Genomic DNA, 20,999 nt, shown 5'->3' with positions numbered 1-20,999 from the left:
TCAAAGGTGGCTTTACTGAAGGTGAATTACTCTTCCCCTTTCCCATACACCACGAAAGGGAATTTTATCTGGTAGGATAATTCAGGGTCAGGCCTGGGTTACTTAAGTTTTGTGGACGGTGCTTTCATCTCACCATCAGGGACTATGCTGTAGTGACTAACTGAATTTTCAGTCCTGGAATACAGGCAGACTGAACTGCCATGCATGGGTGTAATGACCTTAATACGATAGCACAATATACACGTACAGCGTGGTATTAGTGAACAGGTATTTGCAGGAACCAAAAAGTAATCAACAGTAAGAATAACAGTATATGTGCAGCAGCCCTAATCCAGAAATGAGAATGCCACTGTGCTGGTTAGGTACAAACAACTAACAAAAATTGCACGTTTCCACAAAAAAAAAGCTTCCAGGAGGAATAACGGGTGGGGAGATTTCACTCTACGTGCCAGAGGCGGCCGATGGAAAAACAGGGACAGAAACCTCGGAGGGGCTCCAGGACAGCCCCGGTTTGGCAGCCACGGAGCCGGGTCATTTTAAGCCTCAACCCCGCTCTCAGCACACACATGCTGTCACCTGGCTCGCTGAGTGAGTCCGACAGCACTATTTCAAGTGGATTATTTCAATAAGCAACCAGTTACGTCTGGAGACAGACCGGTACGCGCCCGCGGAGCCCAGGCCCGCCCCGCCCAAGCCACCTCCTTCCGCCCGACGCCCCACGGGCGCACGGAAGTAGCGCCCAGACACCACAGCGGAACCCAGCTTCCCCGGGGCGCGTTGCCGCGGCGGAGGGGGACGCTGTGGAGGGAGGACCCGCGCCCCGCCGGAAGCGCTGAGGCCGGGCGGGCGGCGGGAGAGCGCCGCCCGGTGCCCGTGGGGAGGGAGGGAGGGAGCGAGCGAGCGTGGGGGGATGGAGCGGCTGTGGAGGCTGTGGAGGGGCCGCACCATGACTTTCGGGGTCCCTCTGTTGGTGAGCAGAGCGGGGGGGGGCACTGGGGAGAGACGCGGTCGGGGGGCGGGCCGGTGCGGCGCCAGGCCCCGCCCCGCGGCACCCCGAGGGGTCGGGCGGCCTCTGGAGACGCCGTGGTCCCGCCGCCGCCTGAGGGACGGGGAGGGGTCTGGCCCCCGGCGGGCACGGCCCAGGCCTTGTCCGCCTGCCGAACCCCTGTGCCGTGCGCTGGAGGGCCGGCAGGGCGCGGGGAGGGCGGACGGGCGGGTGAACCTGTGCTGGAGGGCGGGGTGGGCGGTTTGTGTGAGCTGGTGGTCCGTGCTTCTGTCTCCCACGCTTGTCCGGACCTGCAGGGGACTGCTGTGCGCCCGGAGAGGAGGTGAAAGGCGTGAGCCTGTCACCCGGCTCTGCCCGCGGGTTCGGTGGCAGAGGTCAGAGAAAGGGTCATAAAGTGTGCTCTTAAAAGTATTCCTAACGAAAATGTGAGGAAAATGAATCCTGGTGCTTTTTTTTTTTTTTCTTTAAAACTCTTTTCCTTTTTCCTTTCCGTTTTTTTAAAACACTGCTTATGTGTTTTTCTAACTTTCTTTACCTTTTCAGTGGATTTTAAACTGCAACAGCAGTGTTGGTCTGATACATCTAAATAAATGGAAAGATTTTGAGTTAAATGAGTTGAGTTATAGTTACAGTTGTGCTTGACGTGGTAAGTGAGGCGTAACTATTTAGAATAGTCGAGGTTAGAAAAGATTGAAAAAGTCAAAGGAATAGAACAAAATTATAAAACACCATAACAGGTGCACTTGCTTATCCAAAGTACCTGTGCGCATTAGAGGAAAAATTAAACAACTCAGATGCGCTTATGGATAAAAACTCGGGAAGAAAGGCAAAAGCAGCAGCCAGGACAATGTGGTTTCTGTTTATGCAATTTATGTCTTGTTTTCTATATATATGATTAGTTTAGAAAAAGTAAGCAAATTTCAAGGTGGATCAAGAATAGGGCAAAGGCTGATTGTAGCACTTTTATAATACTGCTGGAGAAAGTAGTGTCATCTTCCACAAATATTCAGCAGTATGCCTCAGAAAAATGGAGTGGTCCAAAAAAGGACAGTGACACTTGTTAGAGTTAAAAAAGATTAAGAGCATTTTTTAAAAAGTGATATTATGGATGTGCTAGAGTCAGGACTTTTAAGTGGAAATATTCGTGCAACTGAATGCACTGAAGTGTCTTTTCTGAAAATGTTGATGAAGACATAAGAAATTAAAACAGATTTAAAACCACCAAACAAACCAACAGACTAGTGTGGTAATACCGCAGCTGTATGAATTATTAGCATCAGCAACTCCACTCCCTGATATGGCAGACAACCTATTCATGTAACACCTTTCATAAAGTGATCAAGCTTAGTGTTACAGCTCTTTAGATATCCTGCTGCACGCGTGTATACTTGAAAGGCTGTCCAGAACTTTGCGCTTTCATGCTTAGACTGAACTTATTTTGCCTTCTAGTTTTTCATGTCATTTTTTGAGTGCTCTGACATTATTCTTTAGTTTAATAAACCACCTTTCTTAGATGTTTAAGTTTGGATATAGTTTTAGGTCAGTGTTACTGTTCATATAATTATTTGAGGTTAGCTACATCTTTCAAAGTGAGGGGAGCCCAGGAAGTTTAGTACTCTCCAGCTCAATTTTAACTCCATAAAAGGTTTTGGGAGAATATTACAGGGTTAAATTATAGATACTTAGAGGTGGTGACCTGGTGCAGAAAAAAAAAAGTAACAATTGCTTTTCAATAATAAATATATCAGATTTGATAAGTAAACTGGTATGGTAGGTGAGGAGATGCAGCTGATACACAAGATCTTGACTTTCTACAGTACCTTCCCTTCAGAGAAAGTACGGCAAAGATATGCTTCTTATCATTTGTGTTCTCAAAGGACTGAAAAAAACTATTTTTTATATTTATCAGGTGCCTTCCAAATTGAAAAGTATCTTAGGTGGGGTGGGTCCTGCAGAAATAATGTGGGCTATAATATTGTGAAAAACCAGAAATGTCATTATAAGGCATAGAAACTTGTCAAAAGTAAAGTAAAACTGAAACAGAGCTCTTCCAGTCTACTCAATGTCCTCAGCTGGAGTAATTTTCCAGCTTTGTGGTGCCATTGTAGAGATGGTGAAGACAAACTGTAAAGTCTAGAGGAGAGCAACATAAAAGGTACAGCAGACATTCCACCTTTAAGGAATGCTGGAAGAAATTGACTTAGTTTATTTTAGAAAAGTCTGAGAAGTTCTGTACATCATATATTGAGAATGGTGATCACTTTTCATAGCTTGGGAAAGAAGTACCAAAATAAATTAGTTTTAGACTAGATGTTAGGAAAATGTTACTCTTTGTACTTATGATACATACTTACGGTTTTTATGGAGAGGCTGCCATCTGGCAGCAATGGCATAGGTTTTCTCAGTTCTGCTTCGGTGTTGGAGCTAAGACTTCAGCTTCCCAGGACAAGGTAGACCTGTTGTTGTCCTTTGGGCCCTCCTGGTGTTTTTGCACGATTTGCCATAGGTTGTAGCAGAGATTGAGACTGGTTTCTTTGACTTTGTACTGCCTAATGTCATTCTGTTTCTGTTACCTCAGAGCTCTTTCCAATATTATATAGAGAAATATTCTATTATATTTCTTTCCAGGGTTTCATGTCTCCCTGCCTTAAAATTATCCTCCCCTGCAAATGCTTCAGAATGTTTCTGTGTTGCTGCCCAAAGGCTTCCCAAGCAGTCAGAAGAAGGAAAATGCATGCAATTCTTGTCAGTTCCCCAGCTGTCTGTTGAACTCTAAAAGCATTTCTGAAGCTGAAAAGAATTGTGCTAAAAGATCAATTACAGCAGAAAAGACACTGAATCTTCACACAGAAATAGAAGGAGCATGCCTTTGTAACCCTTTAAATTCTGCTGGATTTGTCAATAATACTGAAACCAAAGGTTTCTGTTAGAGTTTTGCATCCTATACATCATTTGTCTTACTAGACAGGTACAGAACTGTATTCTTTGATACTGCTGGACCTTTCATGAGTATCATGTTTGCTTTTTTTACAAAAAAATAATTGAACAGCTTTCTTATCTTCCCTTCTTACACTGCGTACTTGAATGAAAAATCCCTGTGCCACTTTTTCTAAAGGCTCCAAGGTTAGAGATCATAATTCAAAGACAGGTGAATGTCTCGTTATACACACACATGCACAAATATACATTAAAAATATTTCTTATTTTTTAGTGTAAATTATCTTGATCCTTTGTTCTTTTGGGCTTGGGGCAGTTAAACTATTCCAGTGGGAAAGAATTTTCTTGGTTGATCCTTAAACCTCAAACTGGCAACAGCTTTCAGATGTAAATCACAGTTTTCAGTCATACTTTCTCAGAAGATAAGTGTGTTTCTTTGTGAGCATCAGGACTGTAGGGGGCAGGAATTAAACCTGCAGGAAACCTTGATTTGTGAATGTTTCCTTTAACTCTGGAAACTTCGCAGATAAGATACCTCTGTGTGGCATAAAACAGTAATCACGTGGAAGAGAGCGATGTAACCTAGCAGGGAATACCTTAACAGCTTGAGTGCTACAGGGTGAGTAATCCTAAAGCATTGGTAAGGATGGAAACATCTGTGTAGATGTTGGGGTGAACTCTGGTGACATTACAGATGTGTCTGTAAAATTTGCTGTTACGATGGAAGGCTGTGCCACCTCTGTGGTAACTTAAATATCTTTGCTATATTGATGTCTCCATTTCCTATCATGATAATGGAAACTCTTTCCTTACCCCATGAAGCTTAACTTACTAGTCTTCAGGATACTTAGAGTCATAGAATCATTAAGGTTGAAAAAGACCTCCAGGATCATCAACTCCAACCGTCAACCCAACGCTACCATGTCTCCTGAACCATGCCTGAAGTGCCATGTCTACAAGTCTTTTAAATACCTCCAGGGATGGCAACTCTGCCATCACTCTGGCAGCCTGTTCCAATGCTTGGCCACTCTTTCAGTGAAGAAATTTTTCCTAATAACCAATCTAAACCTTCCCTGATGCAGGCTGAAGCCGTTTCCTCTTGTTCTGTCGCTAGTAACTTGGGAGAAGAGACCAACTTGGTCTGTTATAGGAGAAGAGCTTCAGTTACTGCTGCTTTGTACTCCACAATGAACTCTGCCTGACCAAAAAGGATGTGTCTATCAATGTCCTATTGCTGCTGTGATGCTTCTAAGATCTTGAGAGAACAAGGCTCTTTGATATTACAGCTAGTGATCCAGTGCCACACCTTTCTTGTAAGACATGGAACATGTAAGGTTACTTCTCTAGGGCAGTTAGAATGCTTGAAGGTTGCTGGAAGTTATTTTTTCAGGCAAGTATAAATGGTGATTCTAGATCATTGAGGGAATGTGTGTGGATTTCAAAATTGCAAAGCAGTAGATGTTTTAAAACACATATTAAAAAACCCACATTATTTCATATGCTCATACCACTTTCCAAAACTTGAGTTTGTGGTTCTGCCTCTGTCTGATTCTAGACAAGAGTCTTCCATACTCTCTAAGTTGCAAAATAAATGTACAGATGCAGTTCCGGTTCTGCTGTTCGGTTCTGCTGGCAGTAAGTTGCAAGGGAAGAATTACATTCTGAGGATCTGAAGTGGCATCTTAGCAGACAGAAAATGTAGTCTGTCGCTAATTTGGTGATTTTTATTGCACACCTAAAAAAAGTACATTGCATTATATATGTAGTGCATCAAGTTTTAAATCTGCAGTATGTTGCAACATGCTCCATACCTATAGCTGTAGATTTTGACTTCTTTTCATTTTCCTTGTTTTTCCTTTTTTTCTTTTCTGTAATGACTGTGCTTCTACAAGTGCTTTACTTCTCCTTCTGGATCTTGTCTTTAGTGTTTTACGTGCTGTGCCTAGTGTTGCCAGAAGAGAAGATGGGGGTAGCTTGGAACAGCGAAAGATTTGTCTGTGAATAAACATGTTTCTAAAATCTGTTTCCTTTGATAAACACTTCGTCAAGAGACACCAAGAATGCATGTCATGTACGGGACAAGATAAAAGGTCAGATTAGAGAGAGCCCCTAACAGTGCTGCAGCAATGTGGTCAGTGCTTCTGGGCACCATTAGAGAAGGTCAGTGGCATCTCAGGCCCTTGTTAATGAACCAGTTGTCTCAAGCGTTTTGACAAACAAAGCAAATAAAAAAACCTTTCCCAGATATCAGGACGTGAAATGACACGTCTGTGGATTAGTTTTGTTCACTGCTGAAGTCGGGGTCATCTGGAAGCCATGACTGATGCTCAGAAATGTTTTGCAAATATTGCAAAGTGGTATTTTATCGTGCTGTGAGTCACTGAAAGTTTTGCAGGGTTAATGGGTAGGGAAACTATGTTTTTATCATTTAAATGTACTTAAATAACTAAGTTTCTGAAGATTTCTTTAAATACAGCGTTCCTAATTCATTTCATAACAAGCTGCTGAATTCTAAGTCCTGGGGTGTGCTGAATATGAGGTTCACTTTTACCCATGGATTCTGGAGGGTCTGCCCATGACAGATATGAACGCTGGGACATACGAAAAATTCTTCTCAGGAGTAATCACATTTCTGAGATCTATTGTTGCTGTCACTGTCTGTTTAGAAGCTATTGCTACATTTCCTTCTGGTACTGTTTGAAAAAGGATTACTAAAATAAGCATTTTTCACTTTTAGATATGTCAGTGTTATTGTTAGCGTCATTCTCATTATCGCCTTGAACAATGTATGATATTGGATCGCAGGACTTCTGTTAGTATCTATTACTTCATGTAACTTCACAGTAAATTTGACATATGCAGAACAGTTGATTTAAATGTTAATATGCTTTTGAGACATGAATACAAGTTAATATTTACCCATGAGAAGAGAATTCTGACTTCTATTATTTGTAGATAAATTGTGATTGCCTGTAAAAGTCACAAGTATTACAGTTGTAGCCTAGAAAAGCAATGAGTACAAAACTGTTTTTAGAATTTTTAAATGGTTGTTCCCAATCAGCAGATCAGTGTGTTGCTTTTATGCTTCAGAGACTTGTATTATAAATATTGGGTCTCTAAGCTAATGATGAGATATGTCTTCAACTTCTGCTGTGCTTTTTCTGTTCATCTGCATGTGTTTGAATCCACAGCGGACTGTGGAGCTGTTCAGACAAAACCGCCCCTTGGAACTGTTTGTGCTGGAGTAGAAGCCAGTGTGTTCAAGCTGAATGGGCTTCCATGGACGCCAGTTTGTGGAGTCTGAGTTAGCTGACTTCTATCTTTCAGTGATGGTCGGGCCTTAAAATTTGTGAGCCCGTCTTTTGAATTGACCCCTTAAACTCTTCTTTTGATTCTTAGTCTTTGAGTACTGTTTTCCAGATAAAAGTTAGACAATCAAATAGGCACTCTTTAGTACTCCAAATTTCCCCTGTTTCATTTTAAAACATAAAGAGTGTATTTGCATTATTTAATGCCGTTAGAATGGACTAATCTGGCACTGAGGGGAACAGAGGTTCTTTGTTGAGCCTCGGAACAGGAACGTAAGTACAGACTTGCCTGTTTTCACTTTGTGTGTTTAGTCCTACTCTAAGTCTCCACCTTCTTCAAGGGGTAGTGAAGGTAAAGATGTAAGATTAATATTTACTCTATAGTATGTTCCATCTTCATCCCCCGTCCAGCTTTGTCAATAGGGAAGCACTACTTGACTAGTAGTGGTTTCTTTTTATGTTCTTTAATGCAGGTTTCAGTTTACTGCTGTTTTGAGCTGGGCCTAACGCATCACAAGAACACCAGGTTGCCATGAGATGTAAACAGTTTCTCACTGTAGTGCACCTTGGCTAGATTTGTACCTGTGAGTAATGGGAATGATACTTTTAATAAGGAATCAAAATTTTGGCTTTTAGAAGCTTATGGAGAAAGAGAAGGTGGTGTTCAGAAACTGCAGCTTGACCACCACAGCAGACTTGGTTTTCAAACAGCTGCAGCTGCTGAGTGAAATTCCCTTGTCACCCGACCAGCCCAAGCAATGTGTGTAATGCAAAATGACAATGCTGTGGCTGAAAATGCCCTTTTCTGCTAATGCTCACGCTGAGGAACATATGGGTTTCTGTCTCTTCTGCACTGTTCTTAGATTGGTTTCGATTAATTGCATTTTCTCTGCTTTCCAACCTGTTATGAAATGGACAGTTTAATAAACAAAGGTTTTGTTTTCTTCCTAAGACATTAAATAGTATCACTGAAAGGATATGGATGGCTTTTGTTGTACTCTGGCCTGTAGCCATTCATATTTACAATCTTTAAAATCATTGCTTTGAATATAGCTCTATACTGAGCCAATTAACCTGATACCTTGGGTCAAGTTTAATATTCTGCACAAAGTTCTACATGCTGTGAAGACTATACTCTTCTGCTTCATCAGTCAGTTATGACTGGCTCCAGTTTATACCAGCTGCTGTCCTGGTTTGTCAGCATGGTGTCCATGCAGTCATCTACTGGCGTATTTAATCCGTTTTTGAAAGTAATGCAGTTCAGTCTTCCTGCAATTTGTGAATTCTAGTATATGCATTGTCAGTGCATTCTCTTTCTTTGTTGTGCTTTTGAATGAAATAACTACTAAGGGATGCATACTTTTGGTTTCTGTTTTTCCCCAAAGGAGGCCTCTGATATCTGAACTAAAAATTATTTCCATTTACTGCAGGCAGGAAGAAAAGGTAGACCCTCTTCTGCTGCCATCGAGGGTGAGGAGAGGATTTAGATTTCTGAGAAGAAACTTCTGCACTCTTTTTCCCCTCTGCAGTATCAGCGTTAGAGCCAAGTGCTGTAATGGCTATGGGAGACAAACTCTTGAGAGCTAGAGCTGGCAGAGGGGGGCGCTTCAGGTTAAGATGACTTGCCTGGGTCTTTTCTGGGACTGGCAGTTTGCCCTGCTACTTTATTTAGGGAACAAATAAGAGACTTCAATCTCTGGGCTGTCAGATTGCTATCTTTCACCAGTCTTGCGCTGCACATACAACAGTTCTTTGAAAAGGAAACCCCAAAACCCTTTTTACTGTGATCGCCGCAGACTCAAATAAAATAATTCACGTGGCTGTTCTAATTTTGAAGCTCCTGATGGAGCTGCAGGGTTTTGCAGCAGCAGTCTTGAAGAAGAGGTTAGAAAATTATCATGTTCCTTCTCCAGGGATAAGTATCATAACATTTTCCACCGCTGCATAATCTGTGTTGCCAGCACTAAATATTGTGATTTGGTTAATTTAGGGATTTATGACAAATGGAATTTTGTAATCTGTCTTTCTCTAACAACAGGGATGCTCATAATATGGCAAATTGTTGGTGCTGCCAGAGAAATAGTTTCTTGTTATTTTGTTAGCCCAAGGAACTGAAGATGGCTGCTTTAGATTATGCAGGAAACTAAAAAAGTAGGGGTCTGCTGTAAGTCTCAAGTTCTGCTGTTATGAGTACACATCTCACTGTAGTTGATGACAAATACAAGTATTTCCCATCCTAAGATGCAGGTCAAGGGATCAGTCTGATGCCATCCGTAACTGATTGCATAACATACTTCCCAGTGGAGAAGTGAACAAATAGAATTTTTGAAAGAACGTTATTAAAGAGCATTTTGTGTGATTTTTTTACATAAAACATTTATTGAGGTTGCTGAGTGTACGTGACAGATGGTGCTCTTATGTCACATCCTGTCTTTCATTTTGTTTTGAAACATGCAAGTCTTCCATACATGCGTAACTGCATTACAGCGTTGTAGGGTTTTTTTTTTTGTGTACTCACTGAGACATAAAGGAATAATCCCATATGAGATCTTTAATGGGGGCTTGTGCTACCAGTGCTGTTAAGCTGTTTGCTTTGGTGTTAAGTGCTGGCTAACTAGTATGTTTTATGATTTTTGCCTTTTTAAGGTAAACTTCAGGTATAAAGGGAAAAGTGAGAAGTTATCATTTCATCAATCTGCTAAATGCATTGAAGTAACTAGACAGATGATGTGCACTCCATAATGACATTTTTTTGCTTTGCATTCTGGAGCATATAAAATGAATAGTTCTCTCGCAGTGAAAAAATGTATGTATATTTGAACTTTCAAGTTTGAATACTCTTCAGATGTCAATGCCTTAACATTTTATAATGTCGGTTAAGTATCTTTATGATTCTAAAATTTGAATGAAGAAAAATGCATCTTAATTTTCATTATATGTGGCATTACTTTTCCCCTTTCAGTTAACTGGAGAGTGAACTTGAGCATGACTTTGTTAGGATATTGCCAGCCTAACTTTTATTTATATGCCATCTTGAATAGCTTCTGCTGTCTCATGTATATCTGGACTAGTGGATGGAACATACTGGGCTTTGCTGTTGCCCTTGGCTTACACTGAGAAAATTCGTCCATTGTAGTGATTTTTTAACTGAAGAGTGTTTTGCAAGGCATGTAGAGATTAATTCTGTTTTACAAATTGGGAAACTAGAAATATGAGAGACACATACAGAATATGTAAAGCCAACAAGCTGTTAATGTTGCTGGAATTTTAAACTTGAGTCTTATACGACTTCTAATTATTTTGACTGGTGACTTTTCATGCTTCATTGTTGTTTGTACATATGCATTCTTCCCTTCAAATACAGTTAACTGAAATAAAGGTAGTGAGAACATCTTTCTGCATAATGCAAAAAAGATAAAGGAAATACTTAAACCAAGACTAATATTTCCACTCAATGCATTGTCGGTCACTGAGTCCTTTACTACTTTTAATGCTGTTATAGTTGCACAAACTCATTTATACCTTCTTTTATTGGCTTTTGAACACAGTTTTCAAAAAATCTAATTGACTGAAGAGCTGTCGGTTGCTGCTCTGGCTTGTGTAGATCAAGGCAATTCATGTTCAGGGTTGTATTGACATGCTGTTGGTTGATTAAATACATGCTGAATATGACTGATTCTCGTCTGGTTTTGCAATGAAGTCTTAGACACGTTTGGGTCTTTAGAACATTGATCAAGTAATATTGTAAACATATTTTTGTGCGTATTCTATGCTTTGGGAAATTGTTTAAACTTAATCCCAACCTTCCAGCATTACACTGTTTAATATTTCAGTGTCATTTGTAATTTCAAACAGCATCAATGTGCTTTGACTCTGATGCAGCCTAACTGATGCTTCATTGTAAGATAAATTGACCGTTGCAAGTGTTGGAAGTGTAAAGGCAAGAATATTGGTAAGGCCTGACAAGAAAAATGTGCCAACTTGCCAGGATAGTTACACTGCTTATGCTGTATGAAGAGCAAAAGCGCATCAGAAACTAAGTAGTTTTTTCCCTTTAGTAGTATAAAGGTGATACAAGTAAAATTATGGTCTCAGGCCGAAACCTGTCTAAAGGAACTGGGAGGCGTGTGTATATCAGCTTCTTTATCATGTGTACAGCTGCAAAGGTAAAATGCACTGTGTAATAGATGGCTGCTGTCAAACAAGTGATAGGATGTGATGAGACAAAATGAGTAGCACATGACTTCGTGCAACAACCTTCTACTTGATTTCTCTTAGTTACAGTATACATTACATAGTTTTAAGTTATCAAAGCTAAAGAATGTATTATTTCTTTTTTAGCTTGGAGCATGGCTTTGTAGACCACAGTGTACCTTTTCATTATGTTAAATAATACTTAGCTTATGAGGAACAGGCCACTTAAAGGTCTTCCAGTTGTTCATATTGTATCACATAATGGTATATACTTCATGCAAGTTTGTTGTTGGGCAAACTAATTTTTAATTGATGTAACAAGTAATTGCCTAGTTTAACAACTGTGCACTGAACCATTCCTGATGCAGTTGCTTTTGCTCTACCATAGCCACTCTTTGACTCTATGCTAATATATGTGAAGGCAATAAGGTGTGGTTTGTAACTGCTGTAAACTTTTATATAGCACTTCTGATTTCTGTTCATTAGGACTTCAAGTTTTTTTAAAGTAACTCATTGGATGTTAATTAACATAGTACTTGTTAGGAGTTAAAGATGGTCAGCTAATGAAAACTTATGCTGAGGTGTCAACCATATTAAAATTGAATTATAGTCTGATCATTGAGACTTTCAGCTTTCTGTGTTAACGTAACGCCATCCACCCGAGGGTGTTGAGAGAGCTGGCTGACATCAACGCAGGGCCACTCTCCATAATCTTCGAGAAGTCGTGGAGAACGGGGGATGTCCCAGAGGACAGGAGGAAGGCAAATGTTACCCCTATCTACAAGAAGGGCTCGAGGGAGGATCAGGGTAACTATAGGCCCATCAGCCTTACTTCAATCCCTGGGAAAGTTATGGAACGAATCCTCCTGGGGCCCATCACAATTCAAATGAACCAAGTGATTGGGAAAAGCCAACATGGCTTCACTAAAGGCAGATCGTGCTTGACAAACCTGGTGGCCTTCTATGACACAGTGACTTGCCTGGTTGACATGGGGCGGGCAGTGGACATTGTCTACCTGGACTTCTCCAAGGCCTTTGATACGGTGTACCCCCCAGGCTCCTCCTGGAGAAATTAATGCGTTATGTCCTAGACAAGTGGTCTGTGCAGTGGGTGGGGAACTGGCTGGCAGGCAGCACCCAAAGGGTGGTGGTAAATAGCTCCTTTTCCAAGTGGCAACCTGTCACTAGTGGGGTCCCCCAGGGATCAATATTGTGCCCAATGTTATTCAACATCTTCATAAGTGATCTGGATAACGGCATCAAGTGTAGCCTGATGAAGTTTGTGGCTGACACCAAATTGAGTGGGGAAGTAGACACTCCAGAAGGGAGAGCTGCTCTGCAGGAAGACCTGGATAGGCTGGAAGAGTGGGCCAGCAAGAACCTTATGAAGTTCAACAAGGAGAAGTGTAAGGTCATGCACCAGGGAAAACATAATCCAGGAGTGCAGCACAGACTGGGATCCACCTGGCTGGAGGGCAGCTCTGTGGAAAGGGACCTGGGGGTCCTGGTGGACAGGAAGCTCAACATGAGCCAACAGTGTGCTGCTGTGGGCAAGACGACCAACAGGATGCTGGGTTGCATCAAAAAGGGCATCACCAGCAGAGATAAAGAAGTCATTATCCCGCTCTACTCAGCGCTGGTCAGGCCACACCTGGAGTACTGTGTACAGTTCTGGTCCCCGCCATACAAAAAGGATGTGGACAGGCTGGAAGGGGTCCAGAGAAGGGCCACCAGGATGATCAGAGGACTGGGAAGCTGCCGCACAAGGATAGGCTGGGAGAGCTGGGTTTGTTCAGCCTTGAGAAAAGGAGGCTTAGAGGGGATCTCATCCCCATGTACCAGTACTTAAGGGGTAGCTACAAAGAAGATGGAGACTCCCTTTTTACACAGAGTCACATGGAGAGGACAAGGGAAAATGGACACAAGTTGCTCTTGGGGAGATTCTGATTGGACAGGAGAGGGAAATATTTCACAGTGAGGACAGTCAACCATTGGAATAATCTCCCCAGGGAAGTGGTTGACTCGGCCACGTTGGACACCTTCAAGATTTGTCTGGACAGGGTGCTGGGCCATCTTGTCTAGACTGTGCTCTTCCTAGAAATGTTGGACTAGATGATCCCTGAGGTCCCTTCCAACCTGTGATTCTGTGATATCTTCAGCTGACAAATATTCTGCTTTGATTGAATAGATCTTGAAAAGTTTTCAGGTTCTTTTTAACTATTTTGAATAGTTTATTTTCTGTTTCCTGTTATTCTTTCTCACCAAAATACTGACACAGGAGGAAGACTTTTTTCCCCCTTAATACAAATACATTTTTTTCTGTTGTGTATTTTGATGATTCGGTATTTGCAAGAGCATTATTAATTCCTTGAACATTTATGATACATGTGTGGTGCCATCTGGTTCTTGGTAGGTCAGATTTCTAGTTGCTGGAAGTTAACTTGCTAGCACATGATGATGTTGTGATTGGCTTTCTGTAATCAGAGTTCTGTGGCCTAGCAGCTGGATGTTCATGTCACAAAATGTTCGTCTATTTGTTTCTAATTATCTGCTAGATTCTTAGGCTCATCAAAAGGGCCAGGCCAGAAAGAGGCTGCGGAGCCTTTTAACTCCTGGCTGTTGGTGAAGGGTTCCCTGTTCTGTGAACAGAGCACATTAGTTCCTGGGTACCAGTCTGTAACATACCAGCCTGTAAGTGTGTGTGGGGAGTGCCTTCACATACTTGTGAGTAGTTTCACCTGCTTGATGAGAAATCACATAGTCCTGCAATTTTTAGAAGGAATAAATTTGGAAGGGTTTTTTTTATTATGGTGGTGTTTTGGTGTGTTTGTTTTTTTTTAATTACATGAATATGGCTCTGTGACCTCAGTCACCTGAATTTCAGATGGCATACTTTTTGGAAAGAACATATTTTAACTACCTGTGCAGCATAATTCTAACAATTCTTGGACACAAGCCATTGCTGCAAACTTAATATGTACCAAGAAATCAGTCAGCATTGTGTAGAAAACAGTTACCATAGAATCATAGGATGGTTTGGGTTGGAAGGGACCCTTGGAGGTCATCTAGTCCCACCCCCCTGCCATGGGCAGGGACATCTCCAACTAGATCAGGTTGCTCAGAGCCCCGTCCAACCTGTCTCTAGGAACGGGGCCTCTACAACCTCTCTGGGCAACCCGTTCCAGCACTTTTACCACCCTCGCTGTAAAAAATGTTTTCCTTATATCTAGTATAATATCTATCTTACGAGTGCAGCAACAGCCTGTAATGAAGGACTGTAACAGCAATGCGGTGTGATAAAATAGGGTGGTGTTGGGGTTTGGGTTTTTTTGACTTAGCTTCCTCATGCTTCCACCTTCCTTAAATGTGCATCTGTAGATATGAAGCCTTTTGGCCTCCTGTGCATCTGCATTAACAGAGAACAGCAGGTGGAGTCTGTCAGGTCAGAGCAGGAGCAAGAGGCCTGATTCTTCCACAGGGTAGCTAGATTTCTAAGCTAATTTTCAAGTCATTAATGGTGTTTTTTGACAATACTTGATCTTTTGGTTGGTCTGTCCATTTTTAATGGTAAAAATACATAGCCAGTTTCATGATACCCCTCTGTCGTAAGAAAGAATAATTTAACGATTTCTTTATGTGGCTATGGAGGAGGCTTTCCCCATTTCTCCCTTTATTATTCTTGTTCATAAACTTCACAGGTGTGGAGGGAATTGCAAGACAACTAAGGAGGCAATAATAAAAGTGCAGGTGTGCTGGATATGATTTCTTAGCCTATGTGATAATGTATCATTGGAGCATAGCTCCAATTAGCTAGTCTGTTCAGAAGCTTAATTAGATCTCTTACCCACAGACATCAGAGTAAGTCATTGTGGCATTGTTACTTCCCCATAGAGTTTGAAAATTATGAGAATAAACCCTGTGACGGGGAGGTGAGGGTTCCTTTGCTGCAGTTATGTCAGGAAGCAGTATGGGGAGGGAAAAGAAGGGGTAAGAGGAGAGGAAGTCCCTAGAAAATGTGAGTCATGAAGCAGCTGTCTTTGTATGAAGGAGGAAATCTCTGAAATCCAGGCCGAGGGAGTGGAAGAAGGCTCTGACTTTACAGATACTCCCTCTTCTTCTATACATATCTTTCAATTAATTACTTTCTTCAGTTCCTGGTGTTTCCTCCCTCTTCTATACTTATCTTCCAGTTATTTATTTTCTTCAGTTCCTGGTGTTTCTGTTGGAAGAATAGTGGGGTTCCTTGATAAATGAATTTGGTCTGTATGCAAAGTGTTCTTTTTTGTAGTAGCCCTAACAAGTCTGTTTTCTTTTGGTTTTTTTCAGCTGTATCTTGTTGGAGGATCTTTCGGACTCCGTGAATTTGCTCAAATAAGATACGATGTCCAGAAACTACATGGCAAGGTAGTTGAAATGGTTTTCTTTACTTTTCTTTTTCCTTTCGTTTTGTGTATATACTGTCCTCTAAATGATTGCTAGGACAGGCAAACTATTGGTATTGGGGATTTGCGGTTCACCACTGGGCCCTGGGCTACAGCTGAGGCCCTTAGTCAGTGAGTAATGTAGGGTAGGTAATAATAGAGGGGCTGGCATGATGATGAATCCTTTTACCATCTGTGAAAATGATCAACGTAAGTAATAGAAAAATTTTGTTCCTTTGGTTGATTTTAAGTGGCGGTTCTGAATCCCAGGAAAGAAGTGTAGCACATCTAGAAGAAGGTTATTACAAAGATACTGTATCTGATTTAGACTAAAAAACCTGATATTTTAAAAGGTTGTGTTTTCAAACAATACTTGGCATTGGGTATATAATGTTAGGTGGCTTTCGGGGCTTGGGTTTGCATTGACTGAAATAAGCAGATACCTTTAACATTGTACTACATCCTGTTCTTTAAACTCTGTGAAAGAAAAAGCAGTTAGTTGTTACTCAGTACATCAGAATGTACTATATGGAAGAAGCCATTCTTTAAACGAACTGGAAGCCTTCTGAATAAGGGAAATAGCTTGCTTACTACTGCTATTTACACCTCCATGGATAACACTAGTTCCAAATTGCGTAGGAATTGATCTGAAAGGAGCATGTCAGTTCAGCAGAAGGTAATATTGGCTTGCCTTCCCTAACTTTGTGATATGCAGGTCTGCCATTGCAATGCAGAAAGGCTTTCTGCTCTCAGTGCTGCTGACTTGCAGGTGGCATGAAGCTTTTTTAAAGAGTATATGGCACATTGTACAAAAAAGTATTTGTGTAAGACTCCTGACACTGGTCAAATCTTTGAGACCCTGAGCTGTGGAGAGTTTGGAGACCCCATTGGTTTTTCTTAGACTCTTGTTGTGGGCCATCTAAATTACTTTAATCACTCCTCATTCTTCCTCATGTTGCATACCTAGCTGTGGCCTTTGAAGGACTACATGGCCCACTCCTGCTCAGTCCCCTATATGACATAGCCCATAGAAGGGAGAGTAATCTCACAAATCTCTTCTCCAGTGCTGTCTTCTGGGTAGTTACTTTCTGTCAGTCCTGGGCTTTTAGGACCAGTTGGAGCCTTTAAGTTTTTCTCCAACCAGATGGGGATCACAACCGGGGCAAGAATTTGCCTGTTGTGTTTCTGTCAGGTTTTTTTGGTGAGATTCATACTCAGTGAATTACATTTAGCCTCCATGATCTGCACTGTGACAGCAGCCCAGGGAAAAAAAAAACAAACTGGTAATAGTTGTGCTATTAGCTCAAATCTATGAGGCTCCTTGTCCCAGCATTTATAATCAAGTGAAGCATCATGGAATTAGACAGTAGTACACAAAAGCTCTGAGGGGAAGCTGCTACCCAAGGAGTTCTTAAGCTCTGAAAAGCTGAAAGAGGACATCTGGATTCTGCTGTAACCAGTATTACTTAAGGCAGCAGTGTCTCTTTTGTGTTTTCTTTTTTCTTTTCATTATGATTTTATTTAGGAATAGATGAAATTTAAATAAAGAATGGTGTAGTATTGCCTGAGAGCTAGCAACACCAACTTTGGGCTCGTTCATAGACAGACAAATCAAAGCAATGTGTTCCATTAGTTGCTGTTTCTATGTCCATAAAAATAGAATTAAGAACCATTCTGATTCATTAAACAAGATGTTAAAAGAGATTAGAATATCATTTAACTGACAAAGAGAGAAGCAAACCTAGTTTAAAATGTATGTGAAACTCAGGAAAAGAACATCAATAAAAGTAATATAAAAATGCTATTAAAAATCCTGATGGTCATAATGTCCATTTAATTTTTCAGTGGTTAAAATGTTTGTGTTGGAATAGTGTATCTTTTTCTTATATGACACGCTTTGACTAGCATGAGCTCTTATCAGAACATCAGCAAGTGCTCCTTTTGGGGCATTGGGCAGTTATATGCAAATTGCAATAAGCAATAAAATAAATAGGATTTTTTTGGTTACAGTTGCACCTTTGGAATAATAAAAATGTTTAATTAAATGACACTTTTCATACAAGAAGCTCAAAAGACTTTTACAGAATTTAAATGAATAAAACTTCATAGCCTTACTGTCAGCAAAGGCAGGATTATTATTTCCATTTTACTGCTGAAAAAATTGAGGTTTTAAAAAGTTAGCAACCCATCCAAAAGTAGGCTAGGATGTGCAAGCCATAGTATGCCTGTTTTTGCAAGCATGACTCCTAAACTTGTTTTCTTGCTAATTCAACTGCTAGATAGACAGGACTTAGACGATCCTTTTGTGGTATAACTCTCCTGTGTTTCAAATGCTAAACTGTGGTCCCTTCTCTTCGAAAGTATTTGTCCTTTTTCTTTTTCAGTCTAACCATTCTCACTGTGCTGGGAGGGAAGCCACTTGAGTAGGCAAGTTCTCAGCTGACAGTGATATTTCAAAGGAAGGTTGTAGTAGAACTAGTGTCTGTGTTCCAGTGACTAAGGGTTTAACTGGCACTTTGTATTCTTGTGGCTTAATGAGGAAAAGCTGTATCAGTGATAATGCGTACATTATTAATGTCAAACTGGCTTTTGAAGAATGTTCCCTGATAAAGGAGTTAAAATTCAAGAGAAAATGGTGGTTTGGACTTTTGATGGAGTATGGTTTGGTGGTGATGTATCAGGCTGGGGCTAGGATGAGGGGTGGGAGAGAGGTAGAGCCTATAGCTGCAGTTGGAGAGGGGATATTAGCATCTGAAGAACAGATGTTTTATCAATTCAGAATAGTGTCTTTGGATATCAGGGCTTTGTATATACCCATCTCTTGCAAAAGCAAAAAACCATTTTGGGTACACTTTAATTTACACAGGATACCTAAATCAGTCATATTCCCTTGGCACACTGAATGTTCTGTATTTAAAGCGAACTTACGCTGAGACTCTTCTTGATGTAAATGCCTGTTTATGCTAGTCAGAATTCTCCTGAAACTAATCAGGGATTTCTCCATTATCTGTTGTTGCCAAAATGTACATTAATGGAGAAATCATTAGGTTAGGTAATTTGTTTCTTTTCTGGGAAGAATGTATACAAATCAGAATTGGTTATAGAAAACCAGGTATGCTTACGGGAAAATCGTGGAATTAATGGAGAAGAGATGAGTAAGTTTGTATAGGCATCATTCCAATGCCCTTATTCTCAAATGGAAAACTAGACTCTTTGTCTTACTTCTCGTTATGTATGTAATTGAACAGAGATGCTTATTAAGGAGGTTTTTTACAGAAACTGTGACTTCTATTAAATATACAGAAAATGTTTCATTTCAAGTATACTATAATAAATTATTTTTATTTACTGTGTTCCCATTGTTGTCATTCATGGCATGGTAGAGACTAGGTGATTCAGATCTAATCTTGAATATAAGAATCTTGGACATGTGGAATGGTCTGTACTATTGGCTAATAGATACTGTTGAGGGTTGAAGAGAAGCAACATATTAACTACCTGGGAAAATCTAGGCTTTTAGGCCATCAGCAAAACGTTCAGACTAATAAAATAGAGTTTGTAAGCTCCAAAACTGCGTTGTCGAAGAAGTATTATTGCGAGGCAGGTTCTCAGAGTATGGGGAGGGAATAGGACTGAGCAAGTTCCTCCAGGATAACATGCAGCAGAAGCACTTCTAGGAAATCTAGAACCTCTGTGTCATTTTGTCAGGAAACAAAAGATCAATTAGCCTTTGAAGTCTGCACATAGTTCCTGCTGTAGGGTATGTATGACAGTGTTACTGTACTGACTTATTTAGTCTTTACAAACTACGTAGATCCTGTTAATTTTTTCTTTGTCCTAGGCAAAGTGAGTGCACCGCAAAAATTGAATGCTAAGAAATGAGAATAATAATGTTTTCTGTCTTCCTAAGGCAAAAAGTAGAGGCAGTGAAGAGTCAAAATGACAGAAGTTCAATCTTTTCTCCTACATGAATTTTAACCTTGAATCAACTGTTGTGCATTAAAGTATATATGACCATTGCATGGCACTCCAGAGTTAAACTCCAATTGAAAATGCAAATATATGACCTGCTCTTTCAGAACACCAACCTCTATGAGCAACAAAACTGTAAGCCCAGAAAGAGTATAGTAACAGTGATGGTGATGGTGTGAAGCATACTCGTTAGTAAGCGTGCTAGGAGCGTAAAGCTTTCTTTATGCAGAGTAGATTGCCTTTAAAATTTCTGTGAAGGGATTGGCAGTGTTTTGAGCTCCTTAGCTAATCTTTTTGACCAATTCACTGGCGTGTAATTGTCCATGAGATGTTGCATGTAGACACCTGCAAGGTGTTAACGTTGCCATTGTCAATTCTCATTTATTGCATTTACTTGGTGTCTTGAAGTCCTAACTTGTGAAATTATTTAACTGTGAGGATCTCAGCTTTCATTTTATAATCCTAGACCTCAGACTTGGGAAGAAGAGCACATATGGTGTGTGGAGGATTATCCTGGAAGCTTTGCTGTCCTTTGAAAAAGAAAAGAATGAGGAGTGGAAGAGAAAAGGCAGCTAATACGATGACTTATGACACTCTTGATATTTCACTGGTTTACAACTATTCTCATAATTGGGCTTGATAGTGATTTAAGTGTGTTGACTGTCTGGTTGGTTTTACTCAGTATTACAGTTTTAGAATATTGTTGGTGGGTCCCTGGTGTCGTCCTTTAACATCATGTCTTGAAGCTCCCGAATGGGTGTCAGGGGACCCTCAGCAGCATGCAATTTAAATAACTTCCACTGACCTCACTGGAAAATTTATTTCCATCTTGTTCAGGTTCTTGCTTTAGTTCTGTCCTCTACTTATGGAGCTCCTCTCTGCCTATGAGCAAGTCACTGAATTTTAGTGAGTCCCAATTTCTCAGTCTGTAGAAGGGAGATAATTAATGCTGCTCTACTTTACATAGGGAACAGGAAAGTTAGTTAATTCAAACAGAAGGAATTATTTAAGTTCAAAAGAGCATTAAAAAAAAATTTCCTCAGGTGAGATCCATTAATTCAAGTGTTTTGGGGCAGGGTGAAATAGTTTAGGAGGAAACAGGAGCACGGAACTGACCAGTTTCCATGAGGCCCTTATATCGGGGGAGAACATAACTGGCAT

At 40.6% G+C, this 20,999-nt stretch overlaps 1 protein-coding gene across 1 annotated transcript in view; it reads left to right on the top strand.

The window, feature by feature from the left end:
- Nucleotides 1-861: 861 nt before the first annotated feature.
- LOC104044068 (cytochrome c oxidase assembly protein COX16 homolog, mitochondrial) overlaps nt 862-20,999 on the top strand; it is a 53,180-nt gene continuing 33,042 nt past the window's right edge. Inside the window, exons 1-2 of the mRNA XM_064462357.1 lie at nt 862-970; nt 15,772-15,849. Of these exons, the coding sequence (XP_064318427.1) occupies nt 911-970; nt 15,772-15,849 (138 nt within the window). The 5' untranslated portion in view covers nt 862-910. The remainder of the gene's footprint in view (nt 971-15,771; nt 15,850-20,999) is intronic.

Source organism: Phalacrocorax carbo, chromosome 10, assembly GCF_963921805.1.
Source record: "Phalacrocorax carbo chromosome 10, bPhaCar2.1, whole genome shotgun sequence".
NCBI lineage: Eukaryota > Metazoa > Chordata > Aves > Suliformes > Phalacrocoracidae > Phalacrocorax > Phalacrocorax carbo.
The sequence above is the reverse complement of the archived record's forward strand: the minus strand, read 5'-3'. Positions and strand labels throughout refer to the sequence as shown.